This window comes from Podarcis melisellensis (assembly GCF_964234715.1).
Source record: "Podarcis melisellensis genome assembly, chromosome: 8".
In the NCBI taxonomy this organism is placed as follows: Eukaryota; Metazoa; Chordata; class Lepidosauria; order Squamata; family Lacertidae; genus Podarcis; species Podarcis melisellensis.
Window position 1 is genome coordinate 81,209,559 of NC_138540.1, and position 24,795 is coordinate 81,234,353.

Below are 24,795 nucleotides of genomic sequence, written 5' to 3' on the forward strand. Positions count from 1 at the left end.
TTGCTTAGACATTTTGCTTGGCTGAAGCATGACGTAATCAAGTATCGGGAGGAACATATTCGGGAAACACCTGCTGACACGTGTATTTGTTAACGCTGGAAATGTACTCAGTTGAAATACGTTAAGTTCAGGGTGGTTTCACTACTGTTTCTAATTGTTGACCTGCTAATAAAAGGAGCCTCGGCAGAGCTAGCCGGCAGCTTGTTTGGAACATGCTTGCCAGCTCGCTCCTGCACAGCTCACCTGCACCCAACCTCCTGTCATCTCTGTTATTCCTACAGTTTTTGAGCTTTCTTGAAGGTGGGTTGCAACAAATCGCTCACCCACCCCAACAACGCGGCCATTAGCACATGGCACAGAGGGCACCAATCGTCTGCCTGATCGCCACCAGAAGCCACCAATCGCCCGCCCAATTGCCACAACAACAGCCAATCGACAGCAGCTCTTGCCACAACCACCAATCAGCTTGTGACAAAAACCAATCCCCCGTCCCCACTCTGCACTATCCGTGTATAAGACGAGCCCCAATTTAATACATAATATTATCAGGATAAAACCTCATCTTATACACAGAAAAGTACGGTATGTACCTAGTTGTTGCTGAGATTGACGTGAGGGCGAAAGGGGTTTGATGATGGTGGTGGTGGTGATTTATTCAATCTATACACTGCCCTATACCCAGAGGTCTCAGGGCGGTTCACAAACAAGACCACAACATATAAAATCAAACCAAAAGCAGTAACCCAATAATGCCCTCCCCCCAAGGCACATTCTAAAAGGGTGTTGGCATGTCAATAAGATCAACCAAAGGCCTGCTTAAAAAGGAACATTCTTGCCTGGAGCCTAAAGGTGTATATAATGAAGGCGCCAGGCGAACTTCCCTGGGGAGAGCATTCCACAGACGGGGAGCCACTGCAGAGAAGGCCCCGTTCTCGTGTTGCCACCCTTTGGACCTCTCAAGGAGGAGGCACACAAAGGAGGGTCTTGGGAGATGATCTCAGGGTCTGGGTAGGTTCATATGGAAAGAGGTGGTCCTTGAGGTATTGCAGTCCTGGGTTGTTTAAGGCTTTATAGGTCAAAACCAGCACTTTGTATTGGGCCCAGAAGCTAATTGGTAGCCAGTGTAGTCAGGCCAGGATTGGTGTATTTAGCCACTTGGTTATAGTCTGCTACACATCTTTGGAAACCAATAAATATGACTTTTTAAAAAGTCTGTTCATTATTTATGCTCATTATAAACCCTGCCAGCTCGCTGTGGTTTAAACCCTGGACTGATGCACCTTTCTCAGATGGGCCCCCCAAATGGGGTCTTCCCCACCCAACTCACCAAGGCTCACACTCCAGCTTTATGACCTCCTATGGTTACCTGGGAGCTAACAGGTGAGGGAGGCTGTAGTGAGGTATCCTAGGCTAAAGCTGAGGAGATCTTGCAGGGGTGGGGAACAGGTGGCCTAGGCTGGGTGTTCCTGGGCATCTGTGGTTACAGACAGGGGAGGAACCCATGTCTATGGCTGGGCACAAAATCATCCTCCCAAGATGCCCCAAGCCCTCTCACCTACAAGAGTGTCACCAACACCATGCAGAGAGCCCACCCAGTAGCTGGGGCCCCCTCTGGCCGTGGAAGACCTTGGCCGATGCTGCTTCTAGCAGGTGAGAGACTGTGGCAAATGCGTCATCTGTGGGGCTGCCTCGGAAGACGGTTCAGAAGCTTTGACCGGTGCAAAATTTGGCGGCCAAGTTGCTCACCGGAGCAAGACGGTTTGAGCATATTGCACCAATCCTGACCCGACTGCACTGGCTGCCAATTACCGTATTTTTCGCTCTATAGGATGCACTTTTCCCCCTCCAAAAATTGAAATGTGTGTGCATCCTATGGAGCGAATGCAGGCTCCTTGGCTTCAGCGATAGCAACACTAAGCCTCCAAAGTGCAGAGAGAGCGCTCCCTCCACGCTCCGGAGGCTTCGCGTTGCTTTCGCTAAAGCCTGGAGAGCAAGAGGCGTCAGTGTGCATCGACCCCTCTCACTCTCCAGGCTTCAGGAATAGCCCCGTGCAGCCCCTCCAGCAGGGAGAGGCTGCATGTGGCTATGGCTTCTTTAGCCCCGCGCAGTGTCTCCTGGCAGGGAGAAGTTGCGTGGGGCTAAAGAGGAAGCCAAAACAGCCAGCCTTGGCTTGTACCCCTCCGGCAGGGAGAAGCTGCACGGGGCTATGGCTTCTTTAGCCTGTACACTGCTCTTTGGGGCTGGGGGGAAAATAAGATTTTTTTCCCTTGATTTCCCCCCCTAAAAATTAGATGCGCCCTAGGGCCAGTGCGCCCTATGGAGCGAAAAATACGGTAGTTTCCAGCCCCAATTCAAATGTAAAGGCTCAGGGCCTCAATACCTCAAGAACTGCCTCTCCCCATATGAACTGACCATTCTTTGAGGTCCTCCTTCATGTGCCTCACAAACAGAGCCGGATTTAGGTTTGATGAGGCCCTAAACAACTGAAGGTAATGGGACCCTTTAAATGTCCAGCTGTCCTTTGTCAACAACAAATTGTCATTGTTTTTTGTGTGTTGAATATATGCTATACGGTAATTTATGGACCTGAGAAGGAGGTGGGATGTTTTAAATATATTTCTCCCCCCCCCCCATGGTTTTAATGACTTTATGTGGGGAGTTTGGTTCGTATGTTACTTTGGTTGTATGTTACGTTGGGCTGCACTGGGCAAGATAAAGCTACTAAGAAATGTAATAAATCATCATCATAATAACACTGTGTTTTAATTTGTTGGAAGCTGCCCATAGTGGTTGGGGTAACCCGATCAGATGGGCGGCATAATAATAATAATAATAATAATAATAATAATAATAATAATATACTGTTAAAGAAGTCTCCTAGCAACTAACTACAGTCCCCAGAATTCTTTGCAGTGCTATGGTGCTGCTTTAAGTGCAGATGGAGCACAGGGTTTTCAGAAAACCCCTTCCCCAGTTGGTAACAGGATTCAGGGCTGCGGTCTAAAACTCTGGCTTGGGCAGGGAGTCTGTTCTTAAGGCACTTGCAATGAGCTCTGCTGCAGCCTCGATATAAGTCATGCCTCCCAAATTTTCTCCCTTTTTCTCCAAGACATAACACTGAAAAACCCTCTTGATTCTTGGTCTATAACAGAAGCATGTTTTTAGTTGTTATTGGTTTCAGAACATTTCAAACCATAGCTGATTCCGAATTTCCAGAATGTTGTGATCTGCTTGCTTTTGTTTCGAAATTGCACAGGGCAGGAATTTGATAAATGAATTCGATAAATACATTGCAAGCGCTGATGTCTCTGGTTTGCTGCCGACCTCTTCCTTGAACTTAACTTTTGCTTATTTCCCCTTCCGCCCAACCCCTGCTCTTCTAGCCCACATTCTGAATTCGTGCTTTGCACTGGTGCAAGCTGAGAACATTAGAATTCCCATCATCTTGGATCCGTGGCGCCCATCACTGGGAAATGATGTAACACTGGTCCCAGTCAGTAGCATGGAGAGGGTCTCATTCTGCGGCTGGTTCCGAGGGAAAATATCAGAGGCAAGTAATATTGTGACCTACCAACCTCAGCCAGTCTCCATATTCAATATCAGCTGGGCCTACACTGGGCGGGTGGACATCAATCCACATTGCTCCCTACACATCACTAATTTAACCTTTCTGGACAGCGGCTACTACATGCTACAAAAGAAAAAAGTTCTGCCGGACTCATCTGAAGTGGGGAGGATATACCTGGCAGTCAAAGGTGAGTATATTTCTCGGTTTCTCATTTTTCCAGTCTTAGGTGCAGTTCTTCACATTTTTACACCAGTTTGCAATTTTTTTTTTTTTAAAAAAGGTCATCATGACAATTCATCAGCATTTGAATGGAAACTCTCCAACTCTCCATATATATATATATATATATATATATATATATATATATATATGCTTTCGTAGATTTTCATATATATGCAATTGTGACTTTTTTTGCAAGGCAATTTCCCTAAATATAGTGCGCTTCCGCAAAATATTCTCACCAACGTATGTACTTTTATGCACACTTTGACCTAGTACAGTGGTACCTTGGTTAACAATCATAATCCGTTCCAGAGGTCCACTTGTAAACCAAAACAGGTTGTAACCCAAGGTGCGCTTTCGCCAATGGGACCTCCCCCCCAAAATTGGTTGTAATCCAAAAAAAGGGACACGCACTTCCAGGTTTGATGTAGTTGTAATCCAAAATGGTTGTAACCCAAAGCTGTAGCAAACCAAGCTACCACTGTATAGGTATTTCTGTACAAAACCCTTGGCTAGTGAACTGCCGTGCAAAATTCAGAGCAGCGCATTTGCAGAGCTGTGTTTCAGTTCTTGCCAGGGGCAGTCCAAGGCATTTTGGCACCTGGGGTGAACCACAAAATGGCGTCCCTTTTCCCTGCCAGGGAAGAAGGGGTGAACATGAAGGAACAAGGGGGGGAGTAAAGATCTACATCAGGACTGCTGCCCCTATGGATCCTGCCGCCTGAGGTAGTCTTCTCACCTTGCTTCATGGATGGTCCGGCCCTCATACAGTGGTACCTCAGGTTAAGAATTTAATTCATTCTGGAGGTCCATTCTTAACCTGAAACTGTTCTTAACCTGAGGTACCACTTTAGCTAATGGGGCCTCCTGCTGCCGCCATGCGATTTCTGTTCTCATCTTGAGGTAAAGTTCTTAACCTGAGGTACTATTTCTGGGTTAGCAGAGTCTGTAACCTGAAGCGTCTGTAACCTGAGGTACCCCTGTACTTGTATTATTTTGGAAAATGTGAAAGATGTGGGTTCACCTTTCCTTGTGAACTGAATCAGTTTTCTCCCTCACCCTAACCTGTAACTGATGCAGAGGACAGGGATGCTCAGCGTACCTGAGGACGAGCTAAGGAAAATAAACAACTATCTGATTTTTAAAAAACACCTGAAGGCAGCCCTGTTTAGGGAAGTTTTTAATGTCTGATGTTTTATCGTGTTTTTAATATTCTGTTGGGAGCTGCCCAGAGTGGTTGAGGAGGCCCAGCCAGATGGACAGAGTATAAGTAATAAATTACTGCTGCTGCTACACTCATACTTCGGATCCCTAACACCTTGTAAGTCAATTTTTTTGGCTCCCAAATGCTTCAAACCTGGAAGTGAATGTTCCGGTTTGCGAACGTTCTTTGGAACCCGAATGTCCCACACAGTTTCTGTGGCTTCCAATTGGCTGCAGGAGCTCCTGCAGCCAATCGAAAGCCGCGCCTTGGTTTCCGAACGTTTTGGAAATCAAATAGGCTTCCGGAATGGATTCCGTTCGACTTCCGAGGTACCGCTTGTGGTGATCACGCAGGGTCCCTGGACGTTTGACGGTCTATTGATCCCTGTGCCACCACTGTGCTCGCTTACCAGCTGCCACCAACCCGTTTCTCTCCGCTACACACTGAGTCCAGACAGTTGTTAACATTAAACCAAATAAACAAGTTTATTTTATAAGCATTAACAAGTTGATGGTTTCAGACAATTTTTCTTGTCAGTTTCATAACCTTCGTTTTTTTACCAGTCTATACCTTCCTAATACCTTCTGACTGATTATCTCAACTGTTTAACTGACTCCTCTTAACAGATTCTCTCACTCCCTCACATCAAACTAGCCCAACCCACAGATTTATCCTCCCTCTCCCTTCTCTAACTCCAGACTGACTTCTTAACTCTAACTCTAACTCTAAGTCCTCCCCTTGGGTTCCTATTGGTTATTATTTTACACTTAGTTAACCCTTTCCTTATGACCCAGTATGATGTCACACACCTAGGAGGGCAAACGCCACACCGCTGTACTATTATTCCTATTATATGCACGTTTTTTTTTCTTGCTGCCTGCATGTGGAGATCTGGGAGGGCAAAAGAAGGTCCATATTCCACCTGCCAAAGTCACGGCGGGGCTTGTCGTCGGGTGTATTTCGCTGTCCCTGTTCTTGGTAGGCGTCGCTTCCTACTACACGTTGAACAACTATGCAAGGTAACACTTGCTTGTTTTTGATTTCATTTTGGTTAAGTATAATATAAGGCAGGTCTGGAACGAGAGGCTGCTTTACGGATGAGCAGGCCAATACACAACCACACAGGAGAATGAAAGCAACCAGCAAGACAGGCTAAAAATGGAGCCTTTGCCCCAACCCAGAACAACGGGAGACTATATTTAACTCTATTGTACCCAATTAAATATGGGTGTTGTTTATATTCTTTGACCAAAAAGTGAAGGAGGTGTATACAATGTGCTGTCCAACCATCTTAGGCCGGACCCTGCTGTGTAGGGTTTGCTCCTGTCTTATTGGTGGCTCTTTCCTAATATTTCATTTTTCCTGTAATTTTTCGCATCCATAGCATTGTACTTGCATTGTATTGTTTTACTGACTTAATATGCTGTAAACCGCTTTGGGGGTTTTCTTTAAAATATAAAGCGGTATAGAATTTTTTAAAAAATAATAATAATAATAATTAATAAATTGTATTTCTGTGTTTCGTGGTAAGCCGCCTTTACTCTCAAAGGTGGCTTAGGGATGTTTCAAATAATATGAAATAGAACCAGCTTCTCACCCCAGAAATCGTTGTTCCTTTCCCTCTTTCCTTGGGTAGAATTGATCCTGAACGAGCCAATTCAATTCTGATCTGAAGCAAAAGCCAGGAGTCCAGAAACATCTGGAGGGCCAAAGATTCTGCACCCCTGCCTTAAATCACAGAGGTTGGTAGTCACAGTTTCTTTCTGAGGGTCCATTTCCACCTCCATATGTCAATGAGAGCAACATCCAACCCCAAAGACTGTATGAGTTACTGCCTTCCCCACAGCAAGAGGAGGAGCTCCATCTATCTGGAAACCGTGAATGAAATAATCGAGGACAGTGGCGGCGTCTTGAGCACCAACCCATACAGCCAACCGGAACCCCAGAGGCAGAAAATAACATCATATATACGCCTGTGAAATAAAAGCCTCCAGTGCCTGTTTAGTGGCACCCATTCTCCCTTGTTCCATTAAGTGTTGCGATGGCAGTGTTGGCTCCAGGGATTTTTGGGGAGGGAGATCCTTGGACAAGAGGCCTTCAGCTGGCTCCTTGGATGGCTATGATAATATTTATACCTGGCCCATCTGGCTGGGTTTCCCCAGCCACTCTGGGCAGCTCCAAACAAAATATAAAAAATTACAATAAAAGATCAGACATTAAAAACTTCCCTAAACAGGGCCGCCTTCAGATGTCTTCTAAAAGTCAGATATTTATTTCCTAAGCAAGTACAGGCTTGGTGCTCTTTTGCTAACCTCCTGGCAATGTGGTGCAGTGGTTAGAACATTGGACTAGGAGCTTGGGAGGCCAGGGTTCAAATTCCCACTCAGTCATGAAGCTCATTGGGTGACCTCGGACCAGTTAATGTCTCTAATCATCCTTGCCGCGGGATCACATTCATCCAGTGCTTTACCAACTGCACTGGCTCCCAATGGAGTGCAGGGTCAGGTCAGGTTTAAGGTGCTGGTTTGACCTTTAAAGCCCTATGCGGCCTAGGACCCACGTACCTATGGGACCCCCTCTCCCAGTATGCCCTGTGGAGGACATTAAGGTCCACAAATGACAACATTTTGGAGGTCCCAAGTCGCAAGGTGGTTAGATTGGTCTCAACTAGGGCCAGGGCCTTTTCGGTACTGGCCCCGACTTGGTGAAACGCTGTCACAAGAGACCAGGGCCCTGCAGGATTTGACATCTTTCCACCAGGCCTGCAAGACAGAACTATTTCACCTGGCCTTTCGTTTGGACTCAGTCTGACCCTTATGTTCCTCCCTCCCCCTTATGGTTTTGATCTATGGGCTACTTTTAAAATGAGGCTGCATTTAATTTGCATTTTAACTTGTATTTTAAATTGGTCCCCCTGCCCCATTATATTTTTACTGTAATTTTATTGGTGTTGGCCGCCCTGAGCCTGGTGGGGTATAAATAAATATTTATTTATTTTTATCATCATCGTCGTCATCATAATTTATTATTTCTACCCCGCCCATCTGGCTGGGTTTCCCCAGCCACTCTGGGCGGCTTCCAACCAAAAAATAAAAATACATTACAACATCAGACATTAAAAACTTCCCTAAACAGGGCTGCCTTCAGGTGTCTTCTAAATGTCATATAGTTGTTTATTTCTTTGACATCTGATGGGAGGGCGTTCCACAGGGCGGGCACCACCACCAAGAAGGCCCTCTGCCTGGTTCTTAGGGCTCATCCATGCTTCTGCCTGTCATGTGCCTAGGAAGCATGGGTCCAAGTGGTCCTCTGGTGTAGTGGTTAAGAGTGGTGGACTCGTAATCTGGTGAACTGGGTTTGATTCCCTGCTCCTCCACATGCAGCTGCTGGGTGACCTTGGGCTAGTCACACTTCTCTGAAGTCTCTCAGCCTCACTCACCTAGCAGAATGTTTGTTGTGGGGAAGGAAGGGAAAAGGAGATGGTTAGCCGCTTTGAGACTCCTTAGGGTAGTGATAAAGTGGGATATCAAATCCAAACTACTATTCTTCTTCTTCTTCTTCTTCTTCTTCTTCTTCTTCTTCTTCTTCTTCTTCTTCTTCTTCTTCTTCTTCTTCTTCTTCTTCTTCTGTTTGCCCCACAACTTGCCCCAGGAAAACCCATTGTTTAGCTCTGAATCGGAACAAATGTCAGTCCCTGGGAAAGCTGATTGACATTTGCTCGGATTCAGCACAAAAGAGGGGGAAGCAGTGGGAAGCCTAGATGAGCCCTCTGCCTAACCTACCTCACAGGGATGTTGTGAGGATAAAATGGGGGGAGGGACCATGTATGCTGCCATCTTGAGCTCCTTGGAGAGGCGGTGGGACACAAATCCAATACATTCTTTACTTGCTTAGACAGGAAGTGTGAACAGCGGTAGCCGAGCCAGGGGGCTCCATGGGTCCTAGGTGGGGTCCAGATCTCGGAAAGATCATTTTAAAAAGGAACTAGCTCCAGCTTGACACATCCAGAAAGGAACTAACTTCAGTTCATGCTCGATCCTGTATAAAACTGCCTAGTTCGGTTCACGCTCAGTTCATAGATCAATTCAAGTTTATGGCAGACAATCCTCGGTAATTTAACCCAACTACCCAACGTTTGGATTGTTTCAGGTTGACGTCAAAAAGAGACATAAGACAGTAGGAAAACAGTGAAATGTGAATTGTTTATTGCATTTTCTCCAAACGTTTTGATATTTAAGCAAACAAGCACAAAGAGTCTAATGTGTTTTTCTTTTAAAGTAAAAACAACAACACATTGAAGATGAAACCGTTCAGAGTTCTACCTCAGAATGATCTGCAGGGATGCATATTAAGGCCACATTCATGCCATATATTTAAAGCACTATATTCAGAGAAGAGTCTGGGTTTTTAAGGCAGGTATATCAAAGAGGGCCTGGCTGGGGGTCTGCAGCTGACAGGCATCTAGGCAGAAACGTTCAGCTGAGAGAAGCTATCGTAAGTCCTTATTGCTACACAGGAGATGCTGCACTCAGAAATCACCTGGATAAAGAGAGAGAGAGAGAGAGAGAGAGAGAGAGAGAGAGAGAGAGAGAGAGAGAGAACGTGTGTGAAGGGCGCAGAATCTGGCCCAGAATTTATTTCCAATGCCAAAAACTCAGCGGTGGGATTTGAGGAAATGCACGTGCAGGAAATGTGGGGCTGGGCAGGCAATAAGCTGCAGTGAGCTGCTGTGGGGCAGGGCAGAACTGTGTGTGCCTGGTGCCCCCTAAGTTAGCCTGCTGCCCCCAAGGGGCAGGGGAAGGCATTGCACCTTCACTAAAGTTCACTAGAAGTTAAATTTTCAACTGCTGGTCCAGTCACCTTCTGTATATGGAAAGGTGGCAGGGGCAGGTTTAGGGCTGGGCACGGGGCTCTGGGCCATGGGGGTGCCATCTCAGAACTGGGTAAGTGAAGCCCCGGGCTTTAGGGAGAAGATGTGAGAGCTCTGGCAGAGTCCCGCCTCCTTTCCAAAGCCAGGAGAAGTCACAGAAACTGAGGGAAGACTTACCCTTCCAGTTCTTGATACACAGCCCCGTCGTCACACAGCACCTCCTGAAGACAAAATGTTGAAAGAGTTCAGCTGTGGGTCTGATCTGCCTGCCTTGCACTCTTAACCAATTTTTTTGGGAATAGACCACCGTTGCAATCCACACCTGACGCCTAGGTTCATCCCTCTCCTGTTAAAGGGATCTTAAGACAGTAGGCCTAGCCGACCATTCTGCCATAGAATTGGAGCCTGAGCGAGCTGAGTGTCAGAGTACAATCATGAAATCATAGAATTGTACAGTTGGAAGGGACCCCGAGGTTCATCTCAGCTGGAGCATCCCTGACGATTGACCATCCAACCTCAGCTTAAAAAACTCCAGTGAAGGAGAGTGTTAAGTTGTGGGTGAGCATATCAGACGACACAGCAATTCTTCAACAGCTCTTGTTTATTCACAGGCCAGAACAGAACTGAACTGCTTATATAGAGCTCCAGAACAACGTAATTGTAACAACTTTCTTTAACTATCCAATCACTGAACGTCACTTTTGATCCCTTATTTGCATATGTGGACCTGAACTATCTACAGTATCCCCCTGCTGGCCCAGGGTGAGAAATTCAGTACATAACAGAGTTCACAAGCTCCTGAGGGAAACCATTCCCCTGTCGAACAGCTCTTACTGTCAGAGAGGTTTTTTTCACTCAGAATCCCCTTCCTTGTAAATTGAATGAATGAATTTTATTATTACGGTCACAGACCAGTTCCGGCTCACTTACAATATCAGGAAAATCATAAAACACAACAGGAATACACTGAATTGCAATTAGGTATAACAGAGACAATTCAAATATAGGTAAAGGTAAAGGGACCCCTGACCATTAGGTCCAGTCGTGGCCGACTCTGGGGTTGCGGCACTCATCTCACTTTACTGGCGGAGGGAGCCGGCATACAGATTCCAGGTCATGTGGCCAGCATGACTAAGCCGCTTCTGGCGAACCAGAGCAGCACACGGAAATGCTGTTTATCTTCCCCCTGGAGCAGTACCTATTTATCTACTTGCACTTTGATGTGCTTTCAAACTGCTAGGTGGGCAGGAGCAGGAACCGAGCAACAGGAACTCACCCCGTCGCGGGGATTCAAACCGCTGACCTTCTGATCAGCAAGTCCTAGGCTCTGTGGTTTAACCCACAGCGCCACTCACGTAATTCAGATATAGTGGCAGTTAAATATATATATAAAATCTTGATCACTAAAATATAACCTAAAATTGTCATTTAAAACCTTAATCATTTTGGTAGTTCCTTGTAAATTGAAGCTATTGGGCCCTACCCTTCAGAGCATGAGAAAACAGCAGCAAGCCAGCCTTTCCCCAGCCTTCTGCTGACCTCTGCAAGGCCGACATCAATCTGTCCGCCAAATTCTGCACCATCTGCAGTTTCCAAACTGTCTTCGAAGGCAGCCTGAAATCATATTGCGCCGGAGCTGTCCAGTTTGGGACTGTGGTCCAAGAACATTCGCAGGGCACCAAGTGTTTGGGTGGGTGGTGGTGGTGGCAAGACTTGAGTGGGCAAGGCTGACTCAAAACGAGGCAGGATCCTGCACAGGGCAGTCGGCGTGGGCAGGATTCTTCCCCCACCCACAGAATGACGGCCATCCGCTGAGTCATGCAATGAGCAAACCCTGCGTCACAGTGGAGTATGAGTAACGAGCCAGCCTTGCTAAAGGAACATAAAAACAACAACAACACAACCACCGCTATCGTAATTATTTGCCTACACAACATGGCAGCTGCGCAACCTTTGTGCCCCCAAAAGCCACAGACAGCAGTGGGTGGCGGTAGGTTTTGTCTCACGTAACGTCTAGCAGACTAGACAGTCCAGAACGGACTCGTGGCTGGCTTGCCAAAAAGAGCGGAAGGCTCTATTTCATTCTTTTTCCCTTGGTCTCTTCCTTCCCGGGTCTAATCTTCACTCTGGAGGTATCAATGGAGTCATAAATTGTCAGAAGGGACAATTGTCATTCAGTCCACCCCCCTGCAGTGCCGGAAGCTGTACACTTACCTGGTAGGTGGTGCTGGGCTTGGCAGGGTTCTCAGGCTTGGTCTGGAACAAAGACAAACAGGAAAGCTTTCTAAGTTGCTGAAGCAATTCTGTGGAGGGCTGGAAGTGCCCCTGCTCTTTTGTCCTTTTTTTAAGTCTGAATTTTTGTATGAAGAAACAAAAAACTTCACTCTGGGTTTGTGTGTGGTTTACTTTAACACATAAATGCATTCCCCTCCCCCTCCCCCCAAAAACACAGAATTAAGTCATCATACATATAGCGTTTGTGGGACGCAGGTGGCGCTGTGGGTTAAACCACAGAGCCTAGGACTTGCTGATCAGAAGGTCGACGGTTTGAATCCCTGTGACGGGGTGAGCTCCTGTTGCTCGATCCCTGCTCCTGCCAACCTAGCAGTTCGAAAACACGTCAAAGTGCAAGTAGATAAATAGGTACCGCTCTGGCGGGAAGGTAAACGGCATTTCCGTGTGCTGCTCTGGTTCGCCAGAAGTGGCTTAGTCATGCTGGCCACATGACCCGGAAGCTGTACGCCGGCTCCCTCGGCCAATAAAGCGAGATGAGCGCCGCAACCCCAGAGTCAGTCACGACTGGACCTAATGGTCAGGGGTCCCTTTACCTTTACACATAGCGTGTATGTTTTATCTAATAAATGCCCTTTGGCACACAGTGTTTTTGCTTGAAGAACTGCACAGAATAATTCAGGGTGCAGATATTAGTTCAGGGAGTGCAAACGAGGTTGGTTTGTGCTACAATCAAATAAAACAAAAACCTCTCTCGTCTCTCAGTGCCAAGACTGCCACTGCCCCTAACAGCTGCCATTCCCTGGGTTGTCAAGGGGCAGGAGTGGGTGGCTGAGCTCTGGGTTTGAGCAGTGCCGGAGTTACGTATAAGCTAAACAAACTATAGCTTAGGGCCCCACTCTCTTGCCCCCCCCAAAAAAAATTAAAGGAAAAAAGAACTGGATGTACATTTCCAAAATATGAGATTAAAAACTAATAAAATAAAACCTACATACAGCAACAGTGTTTTGTGATGATGTAAGTCTTGGGCCCCGCCTGCTATATAAAGGGCCCCATAACCTTCAGTAGCTTAAAGGTAAAGGGACCCCTGACCATTAGGTCCAGTCGTAACTGACTCTGGGGTTGCAGTGCTCATCTCGCTTTACTGGCCAAGGGAGCCAGCGTACAGCTTCCGGGTCATGTGGCCAGCATGACTAAGCCGCTTCTGGTGAACCAGAGCAGCGCACGGAAACGCCTTCCTGCTGGAGCGGTACCTATTTATCTACTTGCACTTTGACATGCTTTTGAACTGCTAGGTTGGCAGGATCAGGGACCGAGCAACGGGAGCTCACCCCGTCGCGGGGATTCGAACCGCCGAGCTTCTGATCGGCAAGTCCTAGGCTCTGTGGTTTAACCCACAGCCCTGGGTTTGAGCCCCAAAGTTCAGCACCAGCTGAACCTCTGCTGTGCCGTGGTGAAAGTGGTCGTTTTAGCTGCAATGTGTCTCAATCATCACTCACGCCTTTGTCTCTGCTACCAAGCATTTTGGATCGAGAGAAGTCCTTAGGTAAGGATGGGATTGTCGAAATCGGTGGTGGTGGCGGCGGCTGCAGGTTCTTCCTCCGAATGTGGACACCTGGGGACAAGGTAAGAATGGAGAAAAGCACTTCTTCTTGTCTACTGAGCCAGATTCAAGGTCCTTTTATAATTATAGCCCTGCTTGATTACTGAGACAATGTACAGGAGTGTCACTGATCTCTCCTCAAGTTGACAAAGGTCTGATAGACAACAACAAGAAACCATCTTTGTGCCATTGGCTCAGTATTCTGGGTTACACTGTTTATAGAGATTTTAAAACTTTTTAATATGGTTTTTATTGTACAGTTTCATGTTCAGTTGCTGTAAGCCACTCTGATTTTTAAATGAATATTTTTTATTTTTCTTATTTAAATTTATATACCGCCCTTCATCCGAGGTAGTTCACAACATAAAATCAGAATATAAAAACACAAAATACATGATAAAGTTAAGAACAGGACAAAACCAACCCCTCCTTCCACAATAGATTTAAAAGGGCATCGGATGTCAATCAGTCAAAGGAACATTGAAGAGGAAAGTTTTCCTTTGGTGTCTAAAGGAACGCAATGATGGGGTCAGGCGTGCCTCCCTGGGGAGAACACTCCACAAGCGGGAAGCCACTGCAGAAAAGGCCCGTTCTCGTGTTGCCACCCTCTGGACATCACGTGGAGGAGGGACACAAAGAAGAATAGTGACGTGTAACTATTTTTTACAAATAAATAAATAAAATTTCACAAAGACCAGGGCTTGAAGATTTTTCGTTGATTCACCAATCTATGCTTCCAGGTGCCATAAGAAAGCTGCAGAGATAGCGCAGGATAGTGCGCACCCCGGAAACGGTCTCTTTCAGCTTCTGCCTTCTGGAAGAAGGTACAGGGTTATAAAGACTAGGACTAGCCGCCCGAGAAACAGTTTCTATCCAAATGCGATTTTGGTTTTAAACGCAGTGTAAGGCAGTCTCTATGGGAGTAAAAACAAAACAAATTTCCTTCCAGTAGCACCTTAAAGACCAACTAAGTTAGTTCTTGGTATGAGCTTTCGTGTGCATGCACACTTCTTCAGATACACATGTATCTGAAGAAGTGTGCATGCACACGAAAGCTCATACCAAGAACTAACTTAGTTGGTCTTTAAGGTGCTACTGGAAGGAAATTTGTTTTGTTTTGACTATGGCAGACCAACATGGCTACCTATCTGTAACTGGATCTATGGGAGTATATTGTATTTAATTATGGGGTATCAGAGTTTTTAGGGGGCTAACCAGGCTGGGATAGCTGGGATAGCAGGCTTGTTGGTTTTGAATGTCTGGTGTAGACTTTTTAAATTTCGTTGTTCTGTATGGGACAATGACAATAAAGATTATTGTATCGTATCATAATGTATCAAGGATGATAGGCTAACTTTGAAGGGTAGTTTCACGGATTGCAGATTAGGTAGGTTTGTGTTAAAATACAGAGTCAGCCGAGAGCCCATTTGACATTCCTAACACTCATCCCTTAGAAACAGAGCCCAGGAGTCCAAGCTTCCCAGTTCAAGGGCTTTACTCACAGAAACAGCATACGAAGGCACCAGCCAAAGTAATCCCAGCCGCCAACCCAAACACGATGCTGACAAACACCGTCAGAGGCAGCTGCAGATGAGCTGAAGAAGTTTCTGGAACAGAAAAGCAAGAGTGGCGTGAACATTCCCCCCTTTTTTTACCCCCAGGGTTTTACTTCTTGTTCTCTCATGCATTATTATTATTTCTGTGTGGCTGTTGTGAAAACAGGATGCCGGACTAGATAGGTCTTTGGCCAGACTTTTCTCATGTTCTAGCTTTGAGAGGCTAAGCAAGATGTCTCATTGTGCATTCTTTGCCCAATCCCGGCGCATGTGTCAGAAATGGATATCGCAACCCAGCACAGGACGCACTGTTTGCCGTCACAAAGGGGAAGCTGTTTTCATATCCTGTGGGCTGCATTCGCCCTTTTTTGCTGCTGCAGCAGTACCACCCTGCCAGTCTGGCGTGAGGAAACCCTCAAGAGGTTGCTGGACCCAGCAAGCAGGGTCAGCGATGGAGGGAGTTGCAGTTTCTTCTCTTTTCTAAAAAGTTATTTTTTAATGCAGAAGAAAAACAAAATAAATTGCAGAATCGTAGAGCTGAAAGGGTCATCTAGGCCAATTACCCTCCAATGCCTGAATCTCTCTTTTTTTAAAAAAAACCAACATATTTATTGAAATTTTCAAGAAATACAGAAAAAGAAAAGAAAAGAGCGAACAAAGAAAAAAGAGAGGAAAAATTTAAAAAGAAGAAAAAAAATATTCACCTTTTAAGCCTTATTTTCAATGACATATTTCCATGACTTCCCCACACCTCCCCTTCTTGTATTCCAGTTCCATTTATTTGATTCAACAAGTTCATATCCCCAGTTTTTGACCTTATTATATTTAGTTCATTATTATATTTAGTTCATTTTATATAACCAATTCTACCTTATAATCCTCAGTCTTTATACATTAAAATCTTTTTCTAAGATCGACCCCTGTTCTCTTCCACGATTTCCCCATTTTTGTACTCATAACAGAACAAAATAAAAAGAAGAAGTAATCAAAATATAGTTATACACCCTTTGGATTCCCAAACTCCCCCCCCCCTTTCCCGGTTTCAATCCCCAATATTTATCAGTCTATCTGCTCTCAGCCTGGAGACCTCACATCCGAGGCTCTCAATTCTCTCTCAGTTCCTCTGAGATGCCCGAATCTCAGCTAAAGCAATGCCCGAATCTCAGCTAAGGCATCCATGGCAGATGGCCACCCAACCTCTGCTTGAAGACCCTAAGGAAGGAGGGTCCACCACCTCCTGAGGGAGACTGTTCCACTGTCGAACAGCTCAGAACCCCCTTCTCCTTCCTCCCCACACCCCGTCCCACAAAAGTATAGAGATTAAAATACAAATGCACGGAAAGTTGTCGTTTTTACCCAATCAAAGTGTCCTTCCAAAGGTGTCCTAGAATTCCCCTGGTAAGAAGGATTGGTTGTTGTTTTTTGTTTTGTTTTTTTAAAATTTGCTCAATTTATTTTAAACTTTGTGTAAAAGACAGTATGAAATTCCTAATGAAAAGATGCATAATTTTAAACTATCAAAATTACACCTTTCATTGCTTTGAGAGGTGACTTGTTCACCATCAAATAAATTCAAATGTACATTGAATTTCCTTTTCTTAAAATCACAAGTACAAAAGTACACTAACAGCCAAACTGCCTAGCTTAATATCACAATCATGCAATTGATTTAATACTTAAAGTTGGTCCAAGAATCTAGATAAATTTAAAAGAGCAGCTTTTACATTCCTGTGCAATAAGCTCTGTTAATCTGTAAAGGCTTAATATATAACATCTGAAACCCTAAAATTTGTAAAAATAAATCTTTAGCTTCATCTATCAAAATCATATTGGCCTACAGCCAATTATTTACATGTTTTTAAAATAGTTCATTTCTTGAGAATGAAAGCCCAAATATTAACAATATATAAATACTATATTTGCTCTACTTTAAAACTGTTGGATTTAAGAAGGATTGGTTGTTAAACCGCTCTGGGAATTGTAGCTCTGGGAGGGAAATTTTTTTTTTAGGTCTCCTAACAACTCTCAGCACCCTTAAAAATCTACAACTCCCAGAATTCTTTTGACTTTCTCTGTGAAAACCCACTCTTTAGTGCTAATTCAGAACAAATGACAATATGTGCCAAAAAAGACCCAGTTTCTGTTTGTTCCAATTCAGCCATAAACTGTGGGTTTTCCTTGTGGGGATACGGCAAAGATGAACCCCAAGTTGGGCTCAGTCACTTCAGAGTAGGGCTGCCGTACATCCGGACTTATCCAGGATTCATCCATCGGAAATTGCTGAATTTCTGAAAGTCTGTAAAAAAATGTCTGGGAATACCCAGGTGTATGGCAACCCCCCACGCCAGAAGGGTTGACTTTGGGGCAAATTTCCTTAGAAATAGCTCAAAAACTTCATTTCCGTGGAGATTTTGCAAAGAAAGCTCAACAACTTTGCCCTCCCCCCCCCCCAAAAAAGCTAGACAACTTTTGTGCCCTACTTCAGTGGGACTACTCTGAGGAAAACCTAATTGGACACAACCAAGTGGGATTTACTTCTGAGAAAACATGGTTAGGCTGAACTCGGAATGAACTCCCCGGCAGGCAGAAAAGCCAGGAAAATCACCATTTTCTGTTTTTATCCTCAGAGATACAGTCGCATAGGCTGTGGCATTTGTTTGAGGGTAGGATATGCAGCAGACATAGGTCCCCTCGTTTTTCCAGGAGATTGATTCAATGGTCAGATTGCTGCTTGTCACGTTTGCATCGGTGTTGTTGAAATACCATCTATACTGTGTATTAGGATTCGAATCCGCAGCACGACAGATGAGAGTCAGACTGGACCCCAACAGCTGGCTGATGTTTCCAGAGGGGCTTATTGTGGGAGATTTTGGCCTGTCTACAATTTTTTTTAAAAAAAGAACAGAAATCAACAGTGAGGTCAGGATGAAAGGTGCAATCCCTAAAATAAGGTCTGCTTCAGCGCTTGGGGGTGTGTGTCTTTATTTATAATCCCCTTTTCTCCCTCAACAGAACATTTATGTCCTTTTCCCCACCACAGAATTCAAAACCACATTCCCAACATCATGTTCTCTCAACGTTCTAGAACATTCTATTCACATTCCAGAACATTCCAGAAACAGGCTTGAGGTCTAGTTATGAGGGGCCAAACTCCATGCGATGTGAAGGATCCACAATGGGAACCCCCGCTGTTTTTATTTTCACACTTCAAAGAAGCTGTGTGGGACTCAAACTTTGGCTGAAGCAATGGCACTGGGGAAAGAGAGTCTGGTCCCAACCCTTTTTCCTGAGGATCTAACCCCCCCCCACCCAATAATTAAGCGGTAAGGAAACAAGGGTGGTGGTTGTGATCTCAGTGATCACTGACAAAACTGGGAGACTGGTGACGTTTCCTCTGTGGTGAAGATCCCACTCTGGTCCGTGGCAGAAATCGCCCTCTCTGTTTCTCCCAGGGCCATCGGGACGAAGGAACTCAGGATGATTGATTCTGCAAGAATAAAATCAAAGTAAATGCAAAATCTTATACTGATGGATCTTTCCCTTCTTGAACCAGCAGTTTTTCCAGTTCTTTCCTCAGATAGCTCATCTTTCCACTCCAAATCATGCACGACATATCTCTAATAAAGTTGCCCTTTTTTCCTTTCTTGCAAAGCTCCTGTGTTTTTAACAGCAGTATAACAAGCAGAAATTTAAACTGATGGTTCCCAAGAAGGTGATGCACTAATGGGAAATGCCCCTACCTGTTGAATTTCTACCTGCCCCATAGCTGTTGAAGGGTTAGGCAAGCGCTTTGTCCAGCAACTTATTTCATTAGCACCCCGGATCTCAAATTTTGCACTAAGACATTTCACCTGCAGACACAGGAAATAGCCGGGCAACTATGCACCCGTAAGGTGTAACTCTGTTCCTCATCAGCTGTTGAAGGCTTTCCGGGTGCAATCTGCTAAAACTGGAACTAAACATTTCCCAACATTTGAAACATGACAAAATGTTGCATTCCATTCCCCTGCTCAAAATTCTAAATGTGAAACTTCAACCACAACTTGTTGTCGTCTCTCGATTAGATTTTGTCAGGTGTGATACATAAACTTCCAGAACACCTGGTATTTTTACTGTTTCACTTCATTTATGATATACTGTTGGTATTAGATAACACCACTGCATGTCAACAACCATATTCTGGCAAAGACAGAAAGCCGACATGCCATTCCAGGTCAACCACAAAAACAACAAATACTTGGCGAATCTCGGGAACGTTGCGAATATCCACAACATCAAGTGGAAATTCAGCATCAACATTTGCATAAAGGCAGGGAAAGTCATTCATTCCATCTTTGCAAGCTCCTCTGAGCACTGTTCTATGGTTCTGACCCGAATTACTGTGGCCAATTCCTTTGCCCATGTGGATCTTCCTTACCTGCAAGAAGAAATATTGACCAAAGCTTTGACCTTGGGCTGGCAAATAGATGTTCCATTGGCTTTCCTCACACTCTCAGAGCTGGAGCAAATGCACCGTTTGTGCAACGTCAAGAGGACTTTCAGGCTGATTTGCAAACCTTACCCTATTTTTTGACCCCTTGCAAAAAACCTCTCTCCCTAAATCCTCCTCTTTCCCTGCTTCTTCTCCCAAGCAAGAGAAGACTCCAGTGTGTGGCTGGCGTCTGTTGCATCAGATCCCTGTCTGGGACATTAGCACGCAATGGGGTTTCAGTTGTCTATTTTGCCAAATCCCACCTATGCTTTGCCTATTTTGCTGAGAGATGTGTCCATGAGGGAGGGGGTGACAGCCGGGGTCTGGGAGGACAGAAGTGCCAGAATAAGATGTGCTGTGGTCCCTCCCTTTCAACCCATTCGGTGTCACAAACAAGTTAATCCCAGCCAATACCTGTTATGCAAAGAGAGGGAACAATGAAGACTTCTGTCCAACGAAGGCTTGCGTGGTGCAAGGTTGAAGACACACCTCATCGGACACAGTTTCAAGGGATGCAGGCAGCAGAGAAAAGTCAGAGAGGTCTCTTTCATCTCTCAACAAAACTGAGCTCCCATGAAGCATTTGTTTACCATGCCTTATTTGCATCCTGGAGGCATCAAGTATCTCAGGTGACAAAGTTTCCGTTTGAGAGCAGGCTTGGCAGCCACTAGCCCTCAAGGCCCATTTTGAACATGCAAGGGAACGTCACAAAGGCTTTGTTGTAATTTAGGGCTGCTATAAGTCCAGAGTTTCCTGGACATGTCCGGGATTTGTCTGTCGGAAACAGCATCTGGGTGGAATCGTTTAAAATGTCCAGGAAGACCCAGGCCCATGGCAACCTATGTCTCTTTTGCAAAAAGAGCTCAACAACTACTTTGGCAAATGAGGAAAAAAAGAAGAAGCACAACAACTTTGCTGCAAAATATATTTTGAAATATGGCAACCCTATTAACTGCAAAGCAGCCAGAATTTCTGAACAGGTGCGGTGTGTGTGTTACCATCACTGTAACACCGCTCCACACTTCTGTAAATAAGGAGCCAAACATCAAGATGAAGTTTGTTCCCAAACACGTTGTGTCTCAAGAAATTAAGCACAGAGAAAGTGTACGCTGATATTTGTGTGTGTGTGTGTTTTCCATGAAAACTTGCATCTGCATAGCAACTGCAGCAGTGAGGCCTCTGGTGCTGATTGGGTGAGGCGAGGTGATGTCACGGAATGTTCCAAGTTTCTTCACCTGGGCTCTGCCTGTGTTCCTGACTCCAGCAAAATCAGGCAGAACATATGTGTAGCTGGTTTTTTTGGTCAGACCATTTGGTCCATCTAGTGTAGTGGTGTCTGCTTGGGCTGTCCTGATGGTGCTGTCCAGAGTCCCAACAAAGGGTCTTTTCACAGCCCTGCTTCTTGGGATGGCGTAAGGTTTGCAAATCAACCTTTCCAAACGATGACATAATATAGGAACAGAAATCCACTGAGCTGGTGGATTTGCTTACAGAATTGAGGAACAGAAAGCAAGTCCCATCAAACCGGCCCTTTTTAGATTGCCCACAAACCACACTCTTATGGTGAGTGAGATGCTCTGAGAGAACTATTTCTCATATTCTATTTATCCCACACTGAAAAAGAAGAAGAAGAGTTAGGATTTGATATCCTGCTTTATCACTACCCGAAGGAGTCTCAAAGCGGCTAACATTCTCCTTTCCCTTCCTCCCCCACAACAAACACTCTGTGAGGTGAGTGGGGCTGAGAGACTTCAGAGGAGTGTGACTGGCCCAAGGTCACCCAGCAGCTGCAGGTGGAGGAGCGGGGAAGCGAATCCGGTTCACCAGATTACGAGTCCACCGCTCTTAACCACTACACCACATCAGCTCCTCTTTGAACTGTCCATTCCAGCAGCTGATAATAAGAATGGCCCTAATTCTTCATGCATTATTATCAGATTGCTGTCCCTCTCTAAGGGCAGGAGAGGCAGCAGATCTCCACATTTCCTCATTCGTTTATTAACTTTGGGGTTGGGGGGAGTCATGAAAATCATCAGCATTTGTGTGCAAAGTTCTCCCAATATGCAGGTGCTCGTGTGCCGTTTCCCCTAACAGAAACATTTTTGCAAAACAGTGTTTCCTTATATAATGTGTTCTCATTTGCTGTTTTTTGCTGATATATAAATACATGTTTGTGCAGGTGTTATCCTAGCAAATGCACTTTTGTACACATTATAAGGTTGAAGAAATGCATTGCAAAGTTCAGGGAACTGCAAATTTCATAGGATGGCTGAGTCTGGTTTCTTGTATTGTTTCAGAATGTGCAAATGAAGGAGGCCCGGATTTCTCCCCCAATCCCTACAGGTAACTGATACCTGGTGCTTTCAGATAGATGATCTGCCCCTGCAATGAGCCCTGCAGAATACAATGGGATTTACTTCTGAGTAAAAAATGCTGAGAATTGTGCTGTTTCCTTGCTGCGTTTGGACCAGGGAACCCATAACAGTCCAAGTGAAATACTGACAGGTGTAGCTCTGGCTAAGGAGGACAGGGAGAAAAAACTAAGGAAGTTATGGGACAAGGACCTTGGAGACCAGGGCTGCCAACTTTGTGACTTTAAGCTTCTCCTACCTGGGCAGTTATCTTTCCACAAAGGCCGACACTGATGCCGAAATCCAGCATCGCCTGAGCTCTGTGAGTGCAGCTTTCTTCCGATTGAAGTGCAGTGTGTTTGAGGACCAGGACATTCACAGGGAAACCGAAATGCTTGTTTACAAAGCTATTGTGCTACCAACCTTACTGTATGCTTGTGAAACATGGACCACTTATAAACACCATCTCCAACTCCTCAAGAGATTCCATCAATGGTGTCTGCGAAAATTTTTACACATCACTTGGGAAGACAGGCAAACTAATACCAATGTACTGGAAGAAGCAAAGATCACCAGTGTTGAAGCAATGATTCTTCAACATCAGCTTGGCTGGACTGGTCATGTTGTGTGGATGCCTGATTATCATCTTCCAAAGCAACTACGCTATTCAGAACTTAAAAATGGAAAGCATAATGCTGGTGGTCAACAAAAGAGGTTTAAAGACTGTCTCAAGGCAAATCTTTTAAAATGTAGTATAAACACCAACAACTGGGAAACACTGGTCTGTGAGCGCTCCAATTGGAGAACAGCCTTTACCAAAGGTGTCATGGGCTTTGAAGACACTCAAACTCAGGACGCAAGGGAGAAACGTGCTAAGAGGAAGGCACGCTTGGCAAATCCACACTGTGATCAACTCCCGCCCGGAAACCAATGTCCCCACTTTGGAAGGATGTGTGGATTGGCCTCCACAGTCACTTACGGAGTCACTGTTAAAACCGTGTTTATGGAAGTTTAATTGGCTACGTGTTTATGGAAGTGTTTACTTGGCTACGAGGGATCGCCAAAGACAACTTTGGGGCAAGCCCATACTCCTCTGCCAACGACCGCACCTTCCTTTGCGAATGCTAGCAGGTAGTAATGCTTACATACACGAGATAAGAAGCATCACGCCCTGCCTTTTTTGCTGCTCAAGCTGAGGTTAACAAACTTGACCTTCCTCCCTGCATTTTTCTTCTGTCCAGCTGGCACCACAACTGAGGACCAAAGAAGGGCAACAGAGCAGATGGTGCCTCAAAACGGGAACATAAGAAAAGATGTGGAAGAGGAGGCTGAACAAAGAGGCCACAGAGACTGAGAACTGAGACTGTCTTGAAGCAGCTGGCCAAGTGTTTGACGGCTGGCTTCTTCTTGTTGTATTGTGTTTGCAATGTAATAAACTTATGTCATTCTGGATTATACAACTTGTTTGTTTGCATTGGATTAAGATACATCCTCCTCTGAATGAGATGTCTTCTTCTTCTTTGGCTAGTAAGATTGTCTTCCATAAGATTGTCTTCTCATTGTTTTAACAATGAGTCCGTGAGTGACTGTGGAGGCCAATTCTGGATCCACACGTCCTTCCACAGTGGGGACATTGGTTTCCAGGTGGGAGTTGATCACAGTGTGGATTTGCCAAGCATGCCTTCCTCTTAGCACATTTCTCCCTTGTGTCCTGAGTTTGAGTGTCTTCAAAGCCCATGACACCTTTGGTCAAGGCTGTTCTCCAATTGAAGCGCTCACAGGCCAGTGTTTCCCAGTTGTCAGTGCTTATACTACATTTTTAAATATTTGCCTTGAGACAGTCTTTAAACCTCTTTTGTTGACCACCAGCATTACGCTTTCCATTTTTAAGTTTAGAATACAGTAGTTGCTTTGGAAGACGATCATCAGGCATCCGCACAACATGACCAGTCCAATGAAGTTGATGTTGAAGAGGGGTATGGAACGCATGCCGAACACTTAAGGTTGCAGAAAGACAATAGATATCCCCACCAGAACATGCCTGAAAATTCTTTAAAAGTCAGGTGGCTGTTGGGTCACAAACACATATCCCACCTCTGCCTCCAGTAAACAGGTTAGATAGGATTTTGAGCTACATGCAGGTTCTGCTGCCTGAACACAACGCATTGTCAGGGAATCGTTTTTTTAGGTGAGTGTTTGCATAACAAGTCAATGATTTCCATTGATTCCTATGGGGAAACTTCTAATGTGTTCCCAACCACAGAATTTTGAACAAGAACTGATGGGGGAGGGGGGACAATAGGAAAACCCTCTGCAAAGGCCAAACAAGGAAGGGAAAATATACTCTGTTCTTTGTCTGATCACTCCCCCCTTCCTCCCAGCAGTAGTGCTTGGGCAACTGGATAGCTCAATTTGTTACAGCATGGTGCTGATAACACCAAGGTTGCAGGTTCGATCCCAGGGTGAGACAGCTGCGGAGGGTTCGACTAGATGATCCTCAGGATCCCTTGCAGTTCTACAATTCTATGCTTCTATATTTCCAGATTAAGGCTGCTTATTTGTTTACAGTAACACATGCAGGTCTGGCTGTTTGGATATCTGAATTTGCACTGTGCATAGCAAAGTATAGGTACGAATGTCTCATATTTCAACAAGCGAATTTTCGTTTAATGAGCAGTTGGACAGCGGGACCTGCATGTACTACAAAAACCGGCAGCA

General features: G+C 45.2%; 1 protein-coding gene and 2 long non-coding RNA genes across 5 annotated transcripts; 2 read left to right on the forward strand and 1 right to left on the reverse strand.

Annotated features, from left to right (window-relative positions):
• Positions 1-1,402: 1,402 nt before the first annotated feature.
• On the forward strand, positions 1,403-6,791 carry LOC309376233. Its single transcript, XR_014171088.1, has 4 exons — positions 1,403-1,650; positions 3,384-3,755; positions 5,884-6,013; positions 6,631-6,791. It is a non-coding gene; the product is annotated as an uncharacterized lncRNA (long non-coding RNA).
• A 2,416-nt stretch (positions 6,792-9,207) lies between these two features.
• LOC309376156 (uncharacterized protein) lies at positions 9,208-23,422 on the reverse strand. 3 transcript variants are annotated; one of them, XM_081922381.1, is made up of 8 exons: positions 23,253-23,422; positions 18,623-18,742; positions 17,861-18,133; positions 15,202-15,306; positions 13,596-13,711; positions 12,079-12,120; positions 10,042-10,085; positions 9,208-9,533 (listed from the first exon to the last, which is right to left on the reverse strand). In XM_081922381.1, exons 2-8 carry the CDS (start codon positions 18,711-18,713, stop codon positions 9,530-9,532), a joined length of 675 nt encoding a protein of 224 aa, XP_081778507.1. In that variant the 5' UTR covers positions 18,714-18,742; positions 23,253-23,422; the 3' UTR covers positions 9,208-9,529. The 3 variants fall into 3 exon arrangements, with proteins under 3 accessions (XP_081778507.1, XP_081778509.1, XP_081778508.1); XM_081922383.1 differs by lacking the exon at positions 23,253-23,422 and adding an exon at positions 22,501-23,030; XM_081922382.1 differs by lacking the exon at positions 23,253-23,422 and adding an exon at positions 18,996-19,602.
• On the forward strand, positions 18,132-18,893 carry LOC309376282. The gene is made up of 2 exons (XR_014171150.1): positions 18,132-18,578; positions 18,708-18,893. It is a non-coding gene; the product is annotated as an uncharacterized lncRNA (long non-coding RNA).
• Positions 23,423-24,795: the final 1,373 nt, after the last annotated feature.

Excerpts from the sequence above, each read along its gene's own strand:
- LOC309376156 (XM_081922381.1), bottom strand. The coding sequence starts at position 18,713 with ATGGCCCTGGGAGAAACAGAGAGGGCGATTTCTGCCACGGACCAGAGT. Across the intron at positions 18,134-18,622 it reads GTCACCAGTCTCCCAGTTTT|ACAGGCCAAAATCTCCCACA; the intron begins GTCAGTGATCAC and ends AAAAAATTGTAG. Across the intron at positions 10,086-12,078 it reads AGCCCAGCACCACCTACCAG|GAGGTGCTGTGTGACGACGG; the intron begins GTAAGTGTACAG and ends TTTTGTCTTCAG.